The following is a 20,982-nucleotide window of genomic DNA, read 5'->3' on the forward strand; positions in this document are numbered from 1 at the left end:
GCGCATCCACGTGCGCCGCGGGCTTTAGGGCAGTGCCAATGAATGACCCAGAGGCTCTGTGAGACCTTGGAGTGGAGGAGCCTCTCTGCCTTCTCCAGGGCACACACAGGCTGACTGTGCAGGCAGCCAGCTCTCCAGCACCAACCAAGCCACCTCTCGGGGGCAATCGCATCCCGCTGGCTGCTTCCCCAGCGCGGAGCACCAGCTGCTTTACCCAGCAGGGCAGAAGCTGCTGCTGCCGTGGCCCGCTGGGCAGTGTAGTTAAAGGTGTACCTGTGGACTGGGTCCCAGTGAGGGGCAGGCTCTCCATGTCATCGTATATGGCAACGATATTGATAGTGTACTCAGAACCTGGCCTGAGGCCATGCAGCTCAGCAGTGTCTTCTTCGCCACCTGGGGCCGGCAATAGCTCATGGATTCCATCCTCAGGGCTTGAGTAGGTCACCCTGTACCTGGTGACTTGCCCCTGCGGGCTTTCCCAAGCAATTTTGATGGAATCAACATCCACCTCAGTGAATGTTAGTCCTTTAGGGCGGTCAATGTCTGTTAGGCAAATTAATGGTAAGAGGTTAAGTGATAAAAAGCAGGTCGTGGGTGAGGAAAATAAAAAGCATCTCTATTACATGCAAAGCAGTTTTTGGTTTTGCACGGGGCAGAGGGCACTTGATTCTCCTTTGTGCTGCACCTTGCACATGTGCTTAGAGCTGTGCAGAGCAAGGCTGACAATTTGCTAGTGCCAGACAGCAGGATGGCAGTCTCAGCCTTGTTGAACCCACGAGAACTTCCATCACCACCTTCAAAGCAGGCAGGACACGTTCTGTACCTGGATCTACCCCTTTTAGACAACTCCAGCAGCATTCAGCAAGCTGAAAGTGATCAAGAGAACAAAACGTATGGCCATTAGACCTGTTTCTACCAGAGCCAGCAAGCAGTACCTCATGCTTGAAGCAGGCAGACAAGCCACCCGGCTTGAAAAGCTGGGATTCATGCTGCATTTGCTTTTCACTATTCTAAGCTGCTGTGCAAAGCACCAGACTGAGGAGAATCAGTCCCACTCTTCTCTTTCATAAATTAATATCCAATTAACACACAATCAAGAAAGCAAATTACCCAGTAAATTGTATTTTTAAATCAATTACAAACAAAAAAGCAAACTTCTCAGCTTTGCACTGAGTGCACAGGGAATGTCCACAGGTGCAACTGCGTGATACTCACGCTTCCCAGCAAGACCAGTTCATTGGATTTTGCTATTAAGATCAGAGCTCAGTGCTAGACTGCAAAGTGAGAGAGCCGTGCTCCACAGAAGTCTACAGCAGAGCAATGCCCATTCATTATGGGAAGATTTGGAAAACTTTTACATCAGACCTAAATCACCCTTTCCTACAGGATTCCAATTTTTTCATTTGCTGTGTTACGCTAGTTCTGAATTTCCTGTGTTTTCTAGTTGGCAAAGATGATGTGTTTTCCAGGAGCTTTTGAGCTTGAAATTGATGTGAGCTCCTTTCCCACCTCTGAGAAGTTTCAGAGAATGTCTGCTGTCTTTAGGACAGCTCTGTAACTATTTGGGGTTGAGCTGTGGTTTTGAACACGAACCTGAGCAAAGGAATAGTGGACGTGGAAATCCCTACCCCAGAGGCATAGGGATTTACACTGGAGGCAAATGCTTCCAAAAACTGCCCAGTCCCTTAACAGCAATCACCTCTGCCACCTAGCTCAACGCAAGAAATCTCTGCACATTTTTCCCACTGATTGGCTGAAGGCAAACAAAGCCCAAAAAGACTGCAGCTTTAGTGAAAGAAAATCAGAAGCGCAGCATTTTGTGGGGGTGGGGAGAAGGACTGCATGTCTGCCAGCATCTGCTATTAGATGCGTGGTACTTAACACAGGGCAGGCCACCTTGCATCCTCCTGGGAACTGGGGAGCTGCCACCTGGTTTCACCGGGGACGTGACACGGCTCAGTGAATTCAGACATCACAAGGTAACATTTGTTGTGTTACCCCCAAGTGAAATACATACTGGTGACAGCTGTCTCGACCAAGGGGAGGCTCTCTCCGTTCTGATTCTGAGCGTAGACACTGACCATATACTCAACCGTGGGCTGCAGGCCTTCAATAGTGACTTGTGTTTGATCTGGCAGGAAAGAACAGTGTTAGAACTTCTGCACCCACACAAAGCTGCAGAGCATTTCCCTCTAAGCGCTTGCAAACAAAGGGTCTGTATTGGCCATTTCGTGACTGAACATCACTAAAATGAGGTAAGTTTGATGCATCAGGTTTAACTTCTCGCAGTACGGATCTCCAGCAGTTCAGGACAAGGCACCTGCAATTTGCTCCTGCCCAAAGGCCCCACAGCTAAAAGATTAACACTGTAGAAAAAGCAAGAGCAGAGCTGTTTTCTCTGTTTTCTGAGGTAGGACTGACTAAATGCTTCACAAGCAACCCTCAGAGCTAATCTCTGCCAATCCCATCAAACCCACTGCCTGTTTTCCTGAGAGCAACCTGAGAGCTGCCTGGCCCTCTTTACACGAGGTCAAACCTGAAGCATGGACTCGGTCACACACTGTAAGTAAGTGCCCCATAATATGACCCTGAGCAGGACTTTGGATGATGTTTTGCAGGATGCTAGAAAATTCAGTAGCATTCCCTTGAAATCCAGGTGCTTCTCAGAGGTACAGAGGTTGCCAAGAACAAACCTTTGCAGCAGAGCAGCATCACAGAAGTGTAAAGCTTTCAAGGCAAAAATGTATCCTAGCTTCCCCTTTATGAGACTCAATTGAAGCCAGCAGGAAAGCAACAAAGGTTCAAGCAGGATAAGTCTGGTTTGGAGTTTATGTCCAGTGCCTGATAGTAATCCCCAAGTCTTGCGTTCCTTACAGATCTGTGGAAAGAGATTTTGTGTACTCTTACCTGGAGGAACATTCTTGGTTTTCGTGGGTCCATGCCCTTTCTTGGGGACAGCTGTCACCCGATACCCTGTGACTGGGGATGATGAAGGGAGCCATCTGATGCTGATGCTGTTGTCCTGGACATCAGTAACTTGCATCTGGGATGGTGTGTCTATTTCTGGGCAAGAAAAATAGGTTTTGAGTACACTGCTACAGGAAACCTTCCATCCATGGTTACTTCCTCACTGAACTGTGTTCTGCTTTTCCTTTTCTAGGCTGCATTTCTTAAAGCAGAAAACACAAACAGCTATTTATCCCTCATACCAGCAGAGCAAAAAGGTCGTATCCATGCTGTGTGGGTGATGAGTGAAACTCACGCGAAGGTTACTTGAGCTTTTCTGTTGTTTCAAAGCTTACTAGATGCCTTTATCTAGCAGTAGGCTAGGTCCACACCAAGAGTGAGGAGAGAGTCCTGGAGTAAGAAATCCAGGGCTTACTGGGATCGCAGAGCACCAGAAGCACCAGAGCTGAGCCAACAGGCACTCTTGATATGAGAGCCCAACTCCACAGCGAGCAGTTACATACTGCTTGCATCTCCATCTGGATTCCATTTGGCCTCCCTCCTCCAAAAGTCCAAGTCCACGGTGCCCTTTTGCATCATCTCATTATCATGCTGGGCCACCACAACACGCAGCTCTGCTGAAAATGACGAGCTTAGAACACAGGCCGTGACTTGGAAAAGAAACTGGGGTTTATTAATGCAATTTTATGGGAGTTAGCTATATTAAAGTTGTAGGGTTTTTTGGAGCGTGCTTTTTGGTTGTATAAGGAGACCTCACCTGTTTTGTAGGTGACAGTAACAGGCTTGCTGCTGGCAGGGCTGTCTCCACGACCAGTTACAGCATACACAGTGATGGTGTAGTCCACGCCGGGTTTGAGGCCAGTGATGGTAGCACGAGACATGGTGCCAGGCACTGTGAACTCCTGCACAGGGCTATTTCCACCTGAAGAAAATGGGGTGGAAAGAGAAATGCAATCTTTGGATCTCTTCAAATATACATCATTATAAAAATACAGGACTATTGTATATGCATCCAAGGGAAGACAGAATATTGATTGATTGATTTTGGGGAGTTTGGGGTCAAATTCTTTTTCAGTCCAACCCAAGGAAAAAACATGAAATGTGCATAGAGCACCACCTCTAAGATGTTCTCTTTTTTTTTTCCAGAGGAAGATAAAGGTCATTTACTACCCTGTAAAAATAAACCTTGTGTTTGACAATATTCTCTAGACGTGATGAAAGAATCTCAGAGATAAGAATGGAATTTTTTGTCTGCTGCAGTCAAACCTGCCTTTGCTATTTGTTGTAGCTTTCCAATGGCCTCAAACTACAGCTGCTGGTCCACAACTGCCACGGCCACCTGCCCTCACCTGTTTCACCATAAGTGATCCGGTAGTATCTGACTGTCACTGCAGGAGCATCCCAAGAGATCTCGAGGCTGGTTGGGCTGGTAGGGTTGACTTCCAGGTCCCTTGGAACATCTGACACTGGAAAAACAGAGATGAGAGTTTAGATACAGCTAATGCTGTACCTCAGTACCACAGAGCCTTTGCTCACGAGCACAGTTTCACCAGCTGGCAGAGAAGATCTGGTCTATCCATTAGAGAACACCAGAATCCTCATGATAACACTAAGTCAGCTGACCCATCCCTCAAGGCTTACCGGTTGTTTGCTGGCCAACCAAGGGCACGCTCTCCTCCCTGCCGTTGACGGCGATGATGCTGACCACGTACTCTGTCCCTGGGAGCAAGTTGGTGAGGGTGATGGAGTTCCGTGATGGGGGCACACGGTCCTCCTTGGGTCTGCCAACGCCGTGCTCTGGGTGATGCCGAATCTTATAGCCCGTAATGGTGGCGCGAGGAGCGATCCAGTGGACGGTGAAGGAGTTAGCGGTTATATCTGAGAAGTCAAGGCCAGTGGGGGAATCGAGCCCTAGGTGTTTCAAAGAGACGTGTTGAGATATGTCTTAACATCTGCTCTTACGCAGGCAGCACACATGACCAGCAAGCTCTGTTACACTTAGCAAACAAGAGAGGCTCAGTGACAGATGCAATAGGCTCTGCCTAAGCTCACCGTCATCCACACACGATTGGTACGCTCACACCAGGGCCTACAAAGCTTTATTAATGACCAGCAGATCTGGCTCTCAGGCATTGGATGTTAGATTTCCTAGTGCTTCCCATAATATAGATCCGCATTGCTCTTTAATGTATAGCTGATGATTTGTTAGTAAGATGAGCACGGACAAACAAGAGCAGCAAGATAAAGTGAATGGACATTTGAATGACCACACTAATTACATGTGTATCTCAGGTTTTGTCTAGTACCTGTTTTCTGGATTCCAGACAAAGGCGCACTCTCATGTTGCTCAGAAACACTGTAGACTCTCACCAGATACTCAGTACCAGGAAGCAGATCTGTGGAGTTTAAATAAAGGGATTTAGACAAACTTCTTTACTAATGGTAGTAGTCACTTAACAAACTGGTGCAATTTTAACAGTGTTTCTTAAGGGAGGTATTCAAGTTTTAACTGGTGGAAGATCTGAGCCTCCAGGATAAACTTGAATCAGCTTTTTTTGTGGCATTACAGTTACTACAAATGTTGTTATCTTTCTATGGGGACTGGCTTGAAGCAATGTGTTTTCATCGGGGTCCTTCCTGGTATCTAGTCACATGCCACAGCAAAGTTCTATCTGATACAAACTGGGATAGGGCCAAGGATTTCTAACACAGCTATTTTAACTCACACAAGGTTCCCACCTGGTCCCGTATTCTGAAAGCACGTATTGTCTTTCACTCAACAAACCTGCTTGCAGGATGGGGAAAAACTTCAAATAAAACCTAGCTTCTGCACCAGCAAAAACAAACAAACAACAACAAAACACAAAAAAGCAAACACAAACACCAAAACTAATGTCCACTTTTTGAAAACTGGCCAGGATTTTTTGTCATGTTCTGTAAAGTTCCCAAACAGTATTTATTTTTCTGACACACAGAGCCCAAGGAGCAACGACCTTTTGCACATTCTGGTCATCCCCCTGGGCCTCCCGCACTACAAGCCCTTGACATCTTTGGCAAACTAGGAGAGCAATAGGTATTTACTCTTAATACCTAACCAGGCTGTAAATCAAAGCAATTGCTCCATACTCTGATTCATGACTGTCCTTGGACTGATGGGAAAACGCTCCTGTGGTTTGGTTTTAACCTGGTTAAAGCTAGTGGCCAAAATTCACTCGCTGTAAGTTTGCATGAGGCTACTCTGACATCTGTTTAAATGAGCTGAGAATCCAGCCAGCTCTACTTGGAGCAGTTCCTTTTGCCTTCCCTTATGCGATTTCTGCATATAAGGGGTGTCCTATATTTGTCTTCTGAATGTAACCTTCTTACTTGTTAAGACCACCACGTTGTCTGAGGGTGAAATTGTCAGCTCTGCAACGTCCTCCTCCTTCTTCACAGGTGAGTAGCGCACCAAGAAACTGCTCAGCACGATGGAAGTTGGTGCAGTCCATGTCACCCTCATGGTATCAGGCCCCACATTAGTGAAGCGGAGATCAGTGGGAGGAGGCACAGCTACACGGGAAAGAACAAATAGATCTTAATCTTCTACAGTACGTAAAAGCTGATCGAGACAAGGAAACCAGAGAAAGTATCTCATGCATAACAAACTACTGTGTCAGACCCATGCAAACGGACTTCTAAACTACAGTTGGTTCCACTACAGTTAAGAGAAAAGTATGCCTGTACTGCTGTCAGGCTCCTTTAGCTTCCTGGCATTTCCCAGTACTTTCAATATACCTCGTGGGACTAATTTGAAAACAAGATAGCAAGTTTCAGTAACGTGCTTCTTGCAGCTGGATTTCATATTACAGATGTAGAGCCAAGAAAGGTTTAAAGTTGCCATACAGCAGCTTACAGATGGAAAAGTCATCTCATCTAGAATTCATACATGCACACGTAGGAGAGAAGAGGGTATACCACTAATTTCTTACAACTCTACTTCTACTTGCGTTGAGGGATTTACAGCCTCAGGATTTTCCAACACAATAGGATTTCATGCAAGAACCAGTTTCCAGCTCGCCTTCTGCCCATGCACTACAGAGACCCTCGACGGTGTGACATGGCTGTCAATGGCATGTGCTCAGGGAGCGGTGTTTCACCTGCATCCTTTCGGGGCGTTGTGGAAAGAGTGGGGCCACCACTGAAACGGGCTGCTGAAGCTCCAATAGGCTAGGGATAAAGTGGAGGGTGCGTGCTGAACTGCTCCACGCTTTGGCACTTTTATTTTGGGGAAGTGCAGCTTAGAAGTCCGGTGAATATGTATGTCTCAGTTCCACCTGCACGCCAGAAATCTGAATAGCAGAACGTGACTGAGCCTGGCAAGCCTTCAAATCAGAAAGCTGACTGGTGCATATCCATCCCAGCAGCCATTTAGAAAAAGGAATGAGCTGGGTCTGCTTGCCTTTTGCCTTTCCCTCAGCGTGCGGCTCGACTCCTCTTTGGACAAAGCCCCACGGTCCCGACAGCCAGTGACAGCATGACACACCGTCCGTGCCACAAAACACAGAAATGATCAACATTCACCCGTTTGCTGTGTCAGAGTGGTAGGGGCGCTCTCTCCGCCATTAATGAGTGTGATTACACTGATGTCGTAATCAATGCCCGGCTCCAGGCCTGTCACTGTGTAGTATCCTACTGAGGAGTCCACAAAGTCTTCAAAAATAGGGACACTTTCTCCTGCCGCAACTACTGTGATGCGGTACCCAATAATGGTGGAGGCATTTAACGGGGTCCACCTCAGGCCGATGCTCGAGTCAGTTATGTCAACAAAGCTTAGGTCAGTGAGTTGGGGCACCTCTAATGAGTTAAAGAGCAAACAGGAAGGGCGAAGACACACGGAGGCAAAAGAAAGACAAGGGAGAAAAAAGCAGTGTTCATCACAATTAACATCGACAGAAATGTAGAAGCAATTGTGGTGATATGAAAAGTTTCTCTTGGGGTTTGGCTGGAGAAGCGGAATTTTGGGGATAGGGTATTTTTTGCTCTTTATATTGTACTTCCACGCAGTCTTCAGCTGCCTCTCTGAGCAGACAGAAGCTGAAACCTGGACCCAGATCCACCAGGGCAATGCATTGCAGACATACTATTTCCAAAAAGGCCTGGAACAGGCTGGGCACTTAACTTCCACCGAGTTTACTTCAAACAATGAAGAGACAAAGAACCATCCTTTGAATGAATTGAAACATAGAACATACCCTTTTTTCTTTCCCAAGTTAAAACAGGATAATAAAGTCTATTAAAACATAAACAAAACAAGCTCCTCTGAAATATTACTGATTGACAGATTTTTTGCCTCGTTCAAATGTTAAGTCTGGGATCATATAGGCATCAACCCATCTGAAGGGACTATATTGGCCTATGCCATAACAGTGGTTACATTCTATTTTAACGTTCTGCTGGGAGAAAAAAAACCAACTTATTTTACAGGATAGATGCCAAAAAAAGCCAATTTTCTGTAAAATCATTGTTAATCTGCACAGAATGCATGTACCATATCACCTTTAAAGAGTGCTGAAAGCCAGAGACATACATTCTTAGCTCTTTCTTGCACCAGAAGATGGCAAAGGGCTAAAGCCATCACTGCTTTCATTATGCAGTATTGCAGTATTAGTTCACTTCAAGATTGCAAACAGTACTTCAGTGAAGAACAGACATCTTAAAGCAGCGTTGCAAGAGCAAGCAAACACAGCAGCTGGCATCACTGCAGGGCTGAACAGAAACAAAAACACACAAACAGAGCCCTCACAAACAAAAACGAAACGAGACCACCTAGGGAGATGGGCATTAAACTTCTCCTACTGCCCTATGCCATGATATTAGCTGGGAGACCTACAGTGTGGCTCAACTCCGAGTGGCTAACAATGCCTTCATTACCTTGCGTGACGGTTTTGGAGATGGGGATGCTCTCCTGGTCATCTTTGACTGCGTAAACGCTGACATTGTACTCCACACCAGGGTTTAGGTTCTCAAAGGTGCAGGAGGTCTGATCTGCACCTACTACTTCCTCCAAGGTAGAGCCCTGCTGCCCATCTGTAGGAGCAGTGGTCACTCGGTAGCCGCTGATGCCTGAAATACAGATATCCAGCATTATTTCAGGTCCCTCTGAGACCTTCCCGAGCTGAAAATCTCACGACACATCAAGAAGAGATGCATCTGAGAGTTTTCAAAAGCCTTTCAACCCTTATTTTGTGGAAAACAACTGCACAGCTCCCATCAGCTTCTGTGGGAAAAGAATTCATCTTGAACACTTTCAGAAATCCCATGCATATTCTCAGTGACATGAGCTCATTCTCCACTGTCAGAAGTATTTTTTTAGGTCTAGTTTGCTTTCCTGTTTTCACACCAGTCGAGGTATTCGACCAAATCCTTCAAATCCCTTAAACAGCTGAAGTATTTAAATGTTTTTACACTCCAAAATACCATTTTATATAGAACACAAGTCATGAATATAGGTCCTATAGCAACCTATACTTAACTGTGAATTATATCTTTGAATATAACCAGATTTTTTTCCCCCCAAAATGTCTTGGTACCAAGCCTCCCATGAACAGTGAACTGCAAGGCACTATAGGATAAGTGTTACCATCCTGGTACAACAGAGGTTTCAAGATCAGCATGAGGTCATACAGTTACCTGGAGTTGTGCTTCTATCCCAGGAGACTATCAGGATTCCAGTATCAGGATTGGGCTCCAGGCGCAGGTTGGTTGGTGGAGACAGTGCTGTAAGCATTCAGATCCATGAGTTATTTCTGGCTTTGAGAATCATGCTAGCTCCCTCAGCATCCCTTCTTCCCAGATTTTATTCTCATTCTTCAGAACTAGCTAAGACTTCTGAAGTTGTGACCCTATAAGCTAGCTCTACAGTCTCCTGTGCATCAAAAAACCCCACAAGAGACTTCCTGAAGACAGATATTCATCTGAGGAGTGCAGAAGAAGCAAGTGGAAGAAGAAATAGCTGCAGAAAAGCAAGCGTGTCTTACGTGTGGTCACTCTCCTGATGATTGGGGTCTCTCTCTCCTGGCCGTCCATCAGGACTGTGAGGCTGTAGGTATACTCCACACCAGGGGTCAGGCCAGATATCACAATGCTACCAGAATCAGAGATGACCTCACGGGGAGCCTCTCCACCTTGGCTTGGGCGCACACCAAGCTGCAGAGAAGAAGCAAAGCTTTCTTTTCAGTCTTAAGCACTCCTATCCCATGGAGTTATCATCATTTTGTCTTGTCACCCAGCATGGGTCCGTATTCTCCATCCCAACCACTAATCCTGTCACTTGTTTTAGATACCCAGAGCTCAAGCTGAGTTGCTTTGTACCCCTAGCCGTAATCAGTCCTCCCAGTCATAATGAAGAAAGAGGAAAAGGAACATGGCACTTTGGTTTCTCCTACCTTGAAACCAATTCTTGGGGCAGGTGTCCAGGTGATGACGATTGAAGTCTCAGTCACTTCTGTGTTAAAAGGAGGAACGGAGCCAACAGGCTGATCTGTGAAGAGAATTAAGAGATGAAATCTAGCTGCTGCAGTGATGAATAGTTAGAAAACCTGACCTATGGCAGTCCAAATAGCTAAATCTATCTAATAAGATGCTGAACTGCATTATTTGGAAAAGCCAGTGGTTTGGGAGGGATCTGGGAGATGACCTCTGTAAGTCCTCCTTCTGTCCATCCAACCCCAGCTTAGTGAATACTGGTTGGCATGATATCTGAAGTGTTCTTCAGAAAGCAGGTTTCTTCCCTTTAGCCACCATACGTCGTTCGATCAGCACCACACTACACCCTTGTCTGCCCTCCAGCTGTCCCAGCAAGGACCTTCTCATCCCTCACCAACACCTTCAGTCCTTTTCAAGTAATAGGAAGCACAAAGCCAATTAGAGGATTCTGTGGTCTCATTGATATCTGTCAGGAGCATCACACAGAAGCCAAAGTTTCACACATCTCAGAGTCAGTCTAAGTAACTCCAATGAGTTTAATCTGAACTGACCTCATTAATAACGAAGAGACTTGGTTTATTCACGTATGGTCTGAAACTGGAATGGTTTCACTCACATCAGCTAGGACTCAAAGGGAGCGTTCATCGAAGACAGACAATGTAATTGAGAAATATTTATAGATAAAACTGTCTGTCAGCAAAAAAACACACTGCCAAGGTCAACAGTGTTGCTGCGGTGATAAGTTTAAACCCTTGTCTTAACTTCACGTTGTTATAAAAGAAACCACATTCCCTTTTGAAAAGAGGATGTGGTTCTGGGCTTGGATGACTGAATTTTGTTAGTCTGTACGACTACTTTTTCATTATTTAAAAATAAATCTACTTGTTCATTCTAGAAGCACATGTGAGTTCCTATACAACTGCCTCAACATCCAACATTTGCTGAGTATTTCTTCCATGCAAGCAGCACAAGCATAAGAGACTGCAATGAAATAACTATGTATCAACAGCATGAACTCTTTATGTTATGTCAGTTATGTAGCTGCTCTTGAGCTGCCTTAGACAGCACTGTTGGTCTTGAGAAATGACTGCCTTCAGCTTCACACAAATCACAGATTAATTATTCCCTACCTACTTTAAGGGAGCAATTTGCTTTCCTTGATTAGCCATGCCAAACCCAAACAACAGGAAGGAGCACCTAAAATTACACTCCTTTGTCATTCAGTTAACTGAGGTACCAATAGTAAGTTTTCACTTGTGCTGGAATATGTTTTACTGGAAGCTTTTTGATGCCAATAACTCTCTTACTGCCAAATAGTTCAGTGAGAAGAACAGGGAATACTTCCCAAGCAGTTCTGCTGGAATGCTACTTCAAAAGGGTTCCTCTCTAAACCAATTCACAACAGCCACTTCCAGCACAAGGCTTCAGTTCTGAAGAAGGGCCAGGGCATTAGTGAAGAGGAATACGTGCCCGTTATACTTACACGTCGTGAAGACTCCAGTCTCTCTGGCACTCTGCAAGTCTTCTTTAACTGCCACGAGGTACACCGTGTACTCAGTGCCAGGCTGCAGGTTCCTGAGGAGGTACTTAGTGGCAGAAGGGCCCACATTGTATGTCCGTGGCTGACCTCCCCTCGTGGGACCTGCAGTCAGTCTGTATCCTGAGATGATAGCACGGGGCCGCGTCCACAACACCAGCACGGAATGCTCTGTGGTGTTGATGAACCTCAGGTTGGTGGGGGCATCGAGCTCTGGGGAGGAAAAAGCACAACATGCTTCAGTTTTCCAGCTTTCCCCTACTTCACCCCAAAGCACATTCATCACCTTGTGTTGAGGCATGGGTGTAAAGTGAAGCTGTTGAGCCTATAACTCTCACTTGGAGAGTGTTAGCAGCAAGGAAGAGAGAAGGAGGGAGCTGGAAGTAGAACTGACAACTATATCCATGCCTCGATACCAGCCAGTAATCTGCACCTATTCTGCTCTTGGCTGCCCTGATTTGGGCTGCTGCCATTCATGCCATCCCACGGGGGAAGTCAGGCTCATAGCCGAGGCGAGACAGATGAACCCAGCAGCTCTCAGGAATTTCCATAGTTTCTCACGAATGCTGAGCATTTTTTAAACAAATCAGTTCAATTTAGAAACACCAGCATTAGCACAGAAACCTAACTTCAACTCTTTTTTTTTTTTTTTTTTTGGTTCAAAAAGATTTATGTTTTCAAATCTTTGCCCAGTCCTACTCCCTGCCCTGCTCAAAAGCCCTTCCCAAAACTAAGCAGCACCCCTGCCTTGTCATTTTGATGATAAAATAATCAAGTCAGCAACTTTCTGGAGAAAACCAGTTCCTAGCTCTCCTTAAAACTAATCAAGCTGTGGAACTGACCACACAACAATTTTAAGCATGCTCATCACTCCCATGGGGCTTGTGCAATAGCTCTTATCAGGCTTCCTCCACTATTTTATCACTACCTCTGGGAAGCTGCTGAGACTGCTAACCCAGAGAACTACATAAACAAGCTTGAAGTGCCATAGCTTCTTAAGCACTGCATGAGAGTCCCCAGTGAGTGGCAAAGACGTCCCTACCTCGGGCTGAGCAGCTCTTGGGACAGAATGAGACCCAGGGGAGGAATCATACTTAAGCAATTCATTGGCACACAGCAGGCAATGTGGCAAAGAGTTATGGGGAGCTAGGCAGCAAGCTTCCACACTTTTCCTAGTCCCAGGTTGAAACTGAGGCCAATAAAGAGAGGCTCCATCAGTGCTCTTTTTTTTGATGGCAGAAGCTTCCTACCCCCACTGGTCCTCAAGTAGACAACATTCTTGTGATAAAACTGATGTTTTCCCCACCTTCCTGTTGATTCAGTGAAAAGCAGTTTTTGCCTTTTTGTTTCTCTACCTACTTATTTTCTCTCTTTTTTTTTTTCTTTTTCTTGAAGAGGGAGAGAAAAGGAAGCCAGGACTCCCTTCTTCCAAAGATGGGGAAAATATTTCAAATGGAGAAAGAATGAGTGTGACTCTCTCTAGACCCATCTCCAACCAACAGGTGAAGATTCAGCCTTATCTTAGTATCTAGACCTGTGTTCTGTCCCATCTGACAGGGACTGTATCTTTATCCATTTGTCATCTACACTCAGTTTCTTCCTGCACAGTTTAATTTGCCAGCTCTGTTAGGCTTCTATCATTTCCTCTCCCCATATTAAAGTAAAAAGCCACACACACACTTGAGTTTGTTTGCAGGCTGCTCTTTGCCAGAAGGCCAAGAAAAGAATCACGTTTACACTGTGGGAAGAGATTTTTGCTGCAGGGTTTTCCTTGGGAACTCCCAATGTTTCCCAGGACTCGTGATTACAGGATGCAATTTACATGAATACTTTCTGAAATGTGGTTTAGGCAAAACAGTTAAGTGGATGATCGTGGCCTATGGAAAAGGATTCCAGCCGTGTTACTAGCCCTGTGCTGCCTGAATCTCATGTCTATGCTCTGATGTACACCTCTAACAGAGGCTCTACACCTAACCAAGGCTCCTGAGAGCAACGACAAAAAGTTCACAGATCTAAATGGGAACTGAGCTCTTCTTGTTCTACAATGTTTAGATGTTGTGCTGAGGGTTAGTGAGAAATATTGGTGGCAGATGGACTGTTGGACTGGATGATCTCGGAGGTCTTTACCAGTCCTGGTGATTCTATGATTCCATGTGCTTACAAGAGAGCTCGGACTCCTAAGTTGTATCCTTTCTTTTGAAAGACTTGTTTTAAAGAGGAGAGAAGCTGTTCCCACCATCTGTGTGACACTACAGTCACATACCTACATCAAAGGACAAACATAAGGATTCTATTCTCCCTGCATAGCCAAGGGAGATGGTAGAAGGGAGAGGCACTATTCATGGTTCCTAACTTCATAAATGTAAGTAAATAATATTTCCCCTACAGTATGACTATGTTCAGATAACTTCATTTCCTTTCCTTACTTCTTCAGAGGAGTCAGGCTGGATTCTCAAAAGCTGCTCTCATTACCAAAAAGTGTCAGAACAGCAGCCAATGTGCATAGCTGAATTCTGGCCCTTGGAATAATGTGACCCAGATGCAGAACAGCACAATCACCAGGTTACCCCTTATACTGCCCAGTAAACAGGATCTTTTCAAATAAACCAGGTCCCAGATTCCATCTGAGCTGCCTGCTGAGATCCTTATAAGCCAGTTCACTAGGTTCAACTGGGATGACAGCAGAATCTCTGGGGTGCTGAGACAGGCTATGGAAAGCCAGACCTGACCTGGCAAAGCTAAGATGCAGTCCTTTCAATTACATGACCTGCCCTCACATGTGTATGAAGAATTCCTTCCAAAGACAGTGGAGCCGAATAGGCAGAATAGGCACGCAGCTGTCAGAAAGGAGAGAGGGATTTTTCAGAGCAGTCTCAGCAAGGCTCCTGTGTCATGCTGAAATCTGCCCTAAGGTATTCTCCAAAAAAAAAAAAAAAAAAATCACAGGCTGTGATCTGCACAGTAAAAGAACTGCAGGGCCCATCAATTCTCAGCCAGTAATAAAAAAGTTGAATTTCAGCCATTCGAAATTGTTTTCAAGTGCCACGAGAGTTAAACTCCCATTGGAAAGCCCTGGAGGAGGATAAATCTGCTGAAGAGACCACTGTTTGACTGAATGAATTCCCTGCCCTGTCATCCTAGTTACAGTGTACCTCCTGGGCTACAACTGTTGCAATTTAAATGCTCTGTTTATATTATTTCTCTAAGCGACAGAGGTATAAGCATCTCAAAAGGCTGAGAAAAGCACCGAAGAAAGGAACTTACTGGTGGTTTGCTCTCCAGTCAAAGGTTTGCTCTCCCTGCCCTGGTTCACAGCAAAGATCTTGAAGAGATAGGTCGTTCCTGGGAGCAGGTCAATGACTTCAGCAAAAGAGCTTCTAGTAATGGGCAATCTCTGGCCGTGCTGGCCAGGGCGATTGACAGGGATTGCTTCCACCCGATAGCCGGACACTTGGCTCTGGGGTGGGGTCCACATGATGGTGACCTTGACGTCGGTAACCTCCACAAACTGCAGATCTTTGGGAGAAGGAACTTCATCTGAAAAGAAAGAGGCAGAACGGCGTTAGAGGCGATCCTTAGCAAATGGGGGTCACACGGGAAAAGAAGTGCATTCTGACTGAACAATGGATAGCCCAAGAGTATTTACCAAACAAAAAGATGTCATGGTAACCTTCCTTTGAACATATGCACACACGTTCCCTGGCAACATTCAAGCAGATTACAATTCAGAATGTCACCTCATAGCTTTAACTACTTGATGTCCTCAGTCGCAGAAAGAATCTTGCTGTCATCAAAAGAACTGGAAACCAAATGTAACGTGCTAGCATGTCAAATATATGCAGAAGCAGAAGCTTGAGAAACAATAAACTAACAAGAGCAACAACAACAGACCAACTCCAGAGGCTGGACACAAGATCCTCCTTTTAAAATTAGGAGACAGTTCTGAAAATCTGCAGCATGTTCTGAATGTCTACAATTAACTTATAAACCTATCTTTTATAATTAAACTAGTACAGGGGCTGATCTGGCTTTACTGTAGTCGAAGACAAAATTCAGTTCCCTCTGCATTGGCCAACAGTACTGCACCCCTGAATTCCTACACTCAAATTAAGTCTCTTTAGATTAGGAGTGATAATACCCTAAGGTTAACCAACACACATTTTGAGAAGACACAGATGCCAAACCACAGCCAATGAGCTGAGTTCCTTCCTGGTAAGCTCCCATCTGCCAACACATATGCTTGCAACTTGCAGGACCATCACATTCCACTGTTACCACATCAGATCCCAATTTTTTCACTGCCTTTTCTTTTGGCTTGGCTATTCAGCCCAATTGATAGTTAAGAACTCTGAAACCACTGTTTTATTTTTTAATGTGGCTCCCTCAGTTTTAGATTGTACGGTGTTATTTTGGCACATCAACCACTGCTGAGCAATCTCCACAGGCTGTGATGGAAAATAACTGTTAGGACTGGAAAGGAGATGGAGAAGTCAGGTGAACTATTTAGATTTGTGTTGTTGTGTCTGAGTATATAACCTTAAACATCTGTAGGCCAAGTACTGAGGCAAAATGATTTACCAGAGTCATAAGATCTCTCAGCAGAATCCCCATAGACAACTTAGAAAAGAGAGATCAGTTTTTCCTATAGACACAATGCAAGACCAACCTTTTGACCTGCCCACAGCTTCACCTTGAAGAAATCTAACACTCCTAATGCAGAGCAGTGGCTTGACTGTGCCAATTCATAAGTATGACTTTACCACAGAACTTCAGTGTCTGACATTTGCAATTAAAAAAACCAACACAACAAAAGCAAAATTAAAAGTCCACATAAGGACTGAGCAGCAACACTCATTCAGTTAGAGTAATGAGAGCTTGCACTGCCATTTGGGTTAGGGTACTGACTGGTCTTCTGGCCACTACCTGTGCGTGGGACGCCTGTGGTTTCCTGCTGGATGAAGACAGGAGTACTCTCCTGATGTTCCTCCACTGCATAGATGCTGATGTTGTACTGAACACCTGGCATCAGGTCACTGAGTGTTACAGAGGTAGCAGTGTCAGGCAAGTTGAGCTCTGTGCTGCTGCCTTCCACAGAGGGTGTGTAGACAATTCTGTAGCCTAAAAAAAGAATAAAAAGAAGTATGCATATAGTTGTCAGGTGTAATCAGTAAGCCAGCACAAGAAATGACAGAAAAGAGAACAAAACAAATGTCTTTACAGAGGTTTCACAAAGCCAGTCCTGAACTTCTTTAGCACCCATAGCTTGCTTTTGCTGAGTCCCACCTACAAATCATGGGATCATAATGACCTACATCACATCATCTGACCTGCATCAAAATTTGTAACTCTTGATGTATGGACTTAGGGTCCATATTGTTCATGTTTGTTATGGCATGGTCTGTATGACAGTTAGAGAAAGTAACAAGGCTTGATTTTTCTTTCCCCCAACACAGATGCAAGACGAATGATTTTACATCCCTTAATTGCTTGAATACAAAAGCTAAATTTTCTGCATGCCTTCCAGCTGGCCTCTGAACCTGGGCAGAAGGCACTAACCTGTTGTTTTGCAGTTCATTTTCCTTTCTACTTAGGTTTCAGATTCTATCAGCACTGTGAAATAGGCAGGCTCCAATTAGACATACCTGTGATTGGAGCCTGTGGTCTGCTCCAGCTAATGACAATTGACGTGTCATCAACGCTTTCCACGTTGTGCTCAGGAGGTGCATCAGGAGCTGTTTAAAAGACAGCAGGGCAACAAGTGTAAGGATGCAACGTATCAAATGACCAGAGCAAACAAAAACAGCTTCTGAAGTGCAGTTACACCCACCCACACATACCCGTTGTCTGTGAAGTAGACAGGATCAGATTCTGCTCGCCTTCTTCAGAGATCTGATAGACATTAACGATATACTTGCGACCAGGAAGCAAATCAGGGATGTTGACAGAAGTGGCTGTGCTTGGAAGATCTAAAAGAGGTAGGAAATAAACACTGCCTTAGAAATGTTGCCTTGTTGCTTTCTTATCAAATGACAGAGAATTCTGTTCTAATCTGGGCTGAATCATCTTCCTGAAGTAAAAAAATTGCTCTGCGCTGTAGCCTCAGTTCACAGCAGGGAAGTTACGTGGAAAACATCTGATGGGAAACTGGGAAGTGCTTCCATTTGCCTGAAGGCCTCTATCTGTAGACAGATATGCTCAGGAACCACTTCATAACATAGCTCAGCTGTCTGGGCAGCTGGAGTGTACAGACAAGAAGGGTGGTGATGGCACTGGCAGTCCTAGTGTAAGCTCACGAGTCCAAATCTTTGAGTTCAGAAGGCAGCAGGCAAGGGAGAATTACTAAGGTCAGAGGAGTACTCTTCTTTTTCTCATGCTGTTCTTCCACCAAATGCACATGTCCTAGTAGCTACAGTAACATCAAATCCTTGTGAGATGCTGCTATTATGATTGTTAAGACAGGAAATTAGGAAAAAGAGGTTAAGATGAAGTTACGTATGGTGAGAGAGGCTTCCTATCAGATGTAGTAAAAGTGAATCCACTTCCCGGGTCTAAGTCCAGTGCTTTTAACAAGCTTCCTGGCTTAGCTAAGTTATCACATTATCAAAGCCTAGTAAGATCTGATCCAAACTAAACAACAGAGTGTCTGGGACAGCCATCCCTGAGATCATGAGTAACCAAGAGGGGATTTGGGAAAGATTGTTTTCAGTTTTGATGCACGGACAAAAAAAACAACAAGGAAGTTAGCCAGGTGGTAAGCTCAAAGATTTGGGTCTCTCCTCATCTGCCTTCACTAGAAGCTAGTAAGTTTAGGTAAGTTTAGAATAAATTAATAGATAAATAAAAAATGCTGAAAAGAATACATCTACACACAGCTTTTACAAATGTACCACCTCTGGCTCAGTGAGTCCCACAAGAGTATTCTGAGGGGGTGTAGCTATATACATGCCTTCTTCCACTTTTCTTTGGGCTTGACCTTATGGCCATCGGTGGACAAAGAACAGTCAAGTAGTTGAGTTTGTAACCCATGCTAGCCCTCCACTGTCACACCTTAACTGAAGGACAGCAAGATCCTCACTATTTACACCAGCTATATTGACTGTTACAGAAAACAGTGATGCTGTGAGTGACGCTCGGATCTAATAGACTCAAATACTGTCTCACCAAGATACTGTGGCTCATCACCCTCCTCGCTCAGTTCATACTCAACACGGAATCCAGAAACTGTGTCAGAAGCAGAAACCCAAGAGACAACAAAGCTGCTGGCTGTGATTTCGGTGACTGACTCTGAAGTAGCAACCATGGGAGGAAGAAGAGTTGTCTCTCCTGAAACAGTGTTGCCTGAAAAGAGAACAAAGAGGTCTGGTTAACCGTTGCCACTGTGTTAACTGGGATGCAGGAAGTAGCCTATAGTTCTCGCAGAAGGATGGCAGGTTTCTCTGGATGCCAGTCCAGTCCCACTGTTCAACTCACTTGTCACTGCTGTAGTGCTAGTTGTGGTAAAATCAAAGCGTGTGACTTCTTTGGGTCCATGCTGTTGAACACTGATAAGCTGTCCTTCATACACCACACCAGGCTTCAGGCCCGAGATGGTGTAGGAGTTCAGGTGACCAGGGATAGTAGCTTCCTTCCAGTGCCTTCCAGAGTTTTTCTGCAAGAACAAGGATACCTGTTGATATACACTGAAAGACTCCATGGCCTGCAAGCAGGCCTATCTAGTGACTCAAGGTCTGTATGACTTGAATGCCTCATGAACAGAGAGAAAGCAGAAAGGTGTGCCAGGAAGCAGAGACAATAACTTCTTGGGTGATTATAAATTCAACTGGGGTAAATCAAAAAGCAATCTAGCTTTGAACTTTTTTTCCTTTAAAATGAACTTTGTAACGTATAAACTAAAATCATTTTTCTATCAAAAAGACAGGAAGGCATGAGAATGGCTGAGAAATCCTTATCTGAAATTTGTTCACAAGAGAACTCCAAGCCATCGTCTGAAAAGAATATACCAAAAAGTTTGTCCCTTCTTCCCTATGCTTGATCTTTATGGGAAGCCCTATAATAATGCTTCATCCTCTGAGGTTTGTATTCCAGTGCATTAAAGTCCATTTCTTTCAGGCCTTGATCCAAGATACACTGCAGTTAGTAAAATACTCGAGTGCTTTTAATGGCTTTGGATCAAGGCCTTTATTGTTCTCTTAATCACAGGCAGCACTGAGGTACTAGTGTACTTAATCATTAAGTGGTCTTTTGTGAAGCTATACTCTGGGGAACTGTAATATTAACTGTATCATTCATCAGAACGAATTATTCCTGAGGGATGAACGAGCCAACAAGCAGTGGTTAACCAGCTTTGCTTAGACACTGCAGAAGATGGGAGATGACTAATTATTTAATTCTCTCCTAGCTATTATTATCTTTGTATCCGACTCATTACCTGCTCATTAACAGCACGTAACATATTGTAGTTCTCATCTCTGCACTAACACACTGAGAAAGCTTTTGCAAGGGTTTACATTGCTTAAAGTGAGGAAGGACATAAAGTTGTCTTAACAAGTGCTCTTGTTAATATGACACTACACAAGCACGGTGACCAGTAGTAATGTTTGGGCAGGAAAACATCAAGTGTTTATACAGCACAGGTTGTTAACAGTTGACCTCAGCAGGACAAGGACAGTGAATTAGCACTCTACAGTAAGAGCACTCTCCAAGGAAAAGCCTGGAGCTGTGGATTCCTGGAGCTCTGAATGTATCTACAGGTCCAGCTGAATGGAGCACTCACCGGTCTCCAGCGCAGAATGTACTTGCTGATGTGAGATGTTTTGGGAGCATTCCACTGGATGGGGTGGGAGTTTGGCTGATTCGTACTCTCTGTAATGATCACCTGAACAGGTCCAGTTGCTCCTGAAACACAAATTTGCCATTCTTAACATAACTGAGATGGTTTTCTTCCACATTTGTTGTTCAGTCACAAAAAAGGCATGGGTTGCATACTACTTAATACGTGGAAAACCAGTCAGACT

The 20,982-nt window shown here is 44.7% G+C and overlaps 1 protein-coding gene across 1 annotated transcript in view; it reads right to left on the reverse strand.

Moving 5' to 3' along the window:
• FN1 (fibronectin 1) overlaps positions 1-20,982 on the reverse strand; it is a gene marked incomplete at both ends in the record, with an annotated part of 47,488 nt that overhangs the window by 10,574 nt on the left and 15,932 nt on the right. The window contains 21 exon segments of the mRNA XM_079539385.1: positions 274-543; positions 2,018-2,131; positions 2,908-3,063; positions 3,725-3,889; positions 4,317-4,433; positions 4,609-4,878; positions 5,274-5,363; positions 6,334-6,516; positions 7,528-7,800; positions 8,878-9,069; positions 9,637-9,723; positions 9,984-10,152; positions 10,392-10,486; positions 11,915-12,181; positions 15,233-15,505; positions 16,892-17,086; positions 17,611-17,700; positions 17,806-17,934; positions 19,130-19,306; positions 19,439-19,616; positions 20,742-20,863. Of these exon segments, the coding sequence (XP_079395511.1) occupies positions 274-543; positions 2,018-2,131; positions 2,908-3,063; positions 3,725-3,889; positions 4,317-4,433; positions 4,609-4,878; positions 5,274-5,363; positions 6,334-6,516; positions 7,528-7,800; positions 8,878-9,069; positions 9,637-9,723; positions 9,984-10,152; positions 10,392-10,486; positions 11,915-12,181; positions 15,233-15,505; positions 16,892-17,086; positions 17,611-17,700; positions 17,806-17,934; positions 19,130-19,306; positions 19,439-19,616; positions 20,742-20,863 (3,612 nt within the window).

The sequence above is a fragment of the Tetrao urogallus genome (assembly GCF_951394365.1).
Source record: "Tetrao urogallus genome assembly, chromosome: 8".
NCBI classification, from domain to species: Eukaryota; Metazoa; Chordata; class Aves; order Galliformes; family Phasianidae; genus Tetrao; species Tetrao urogallus.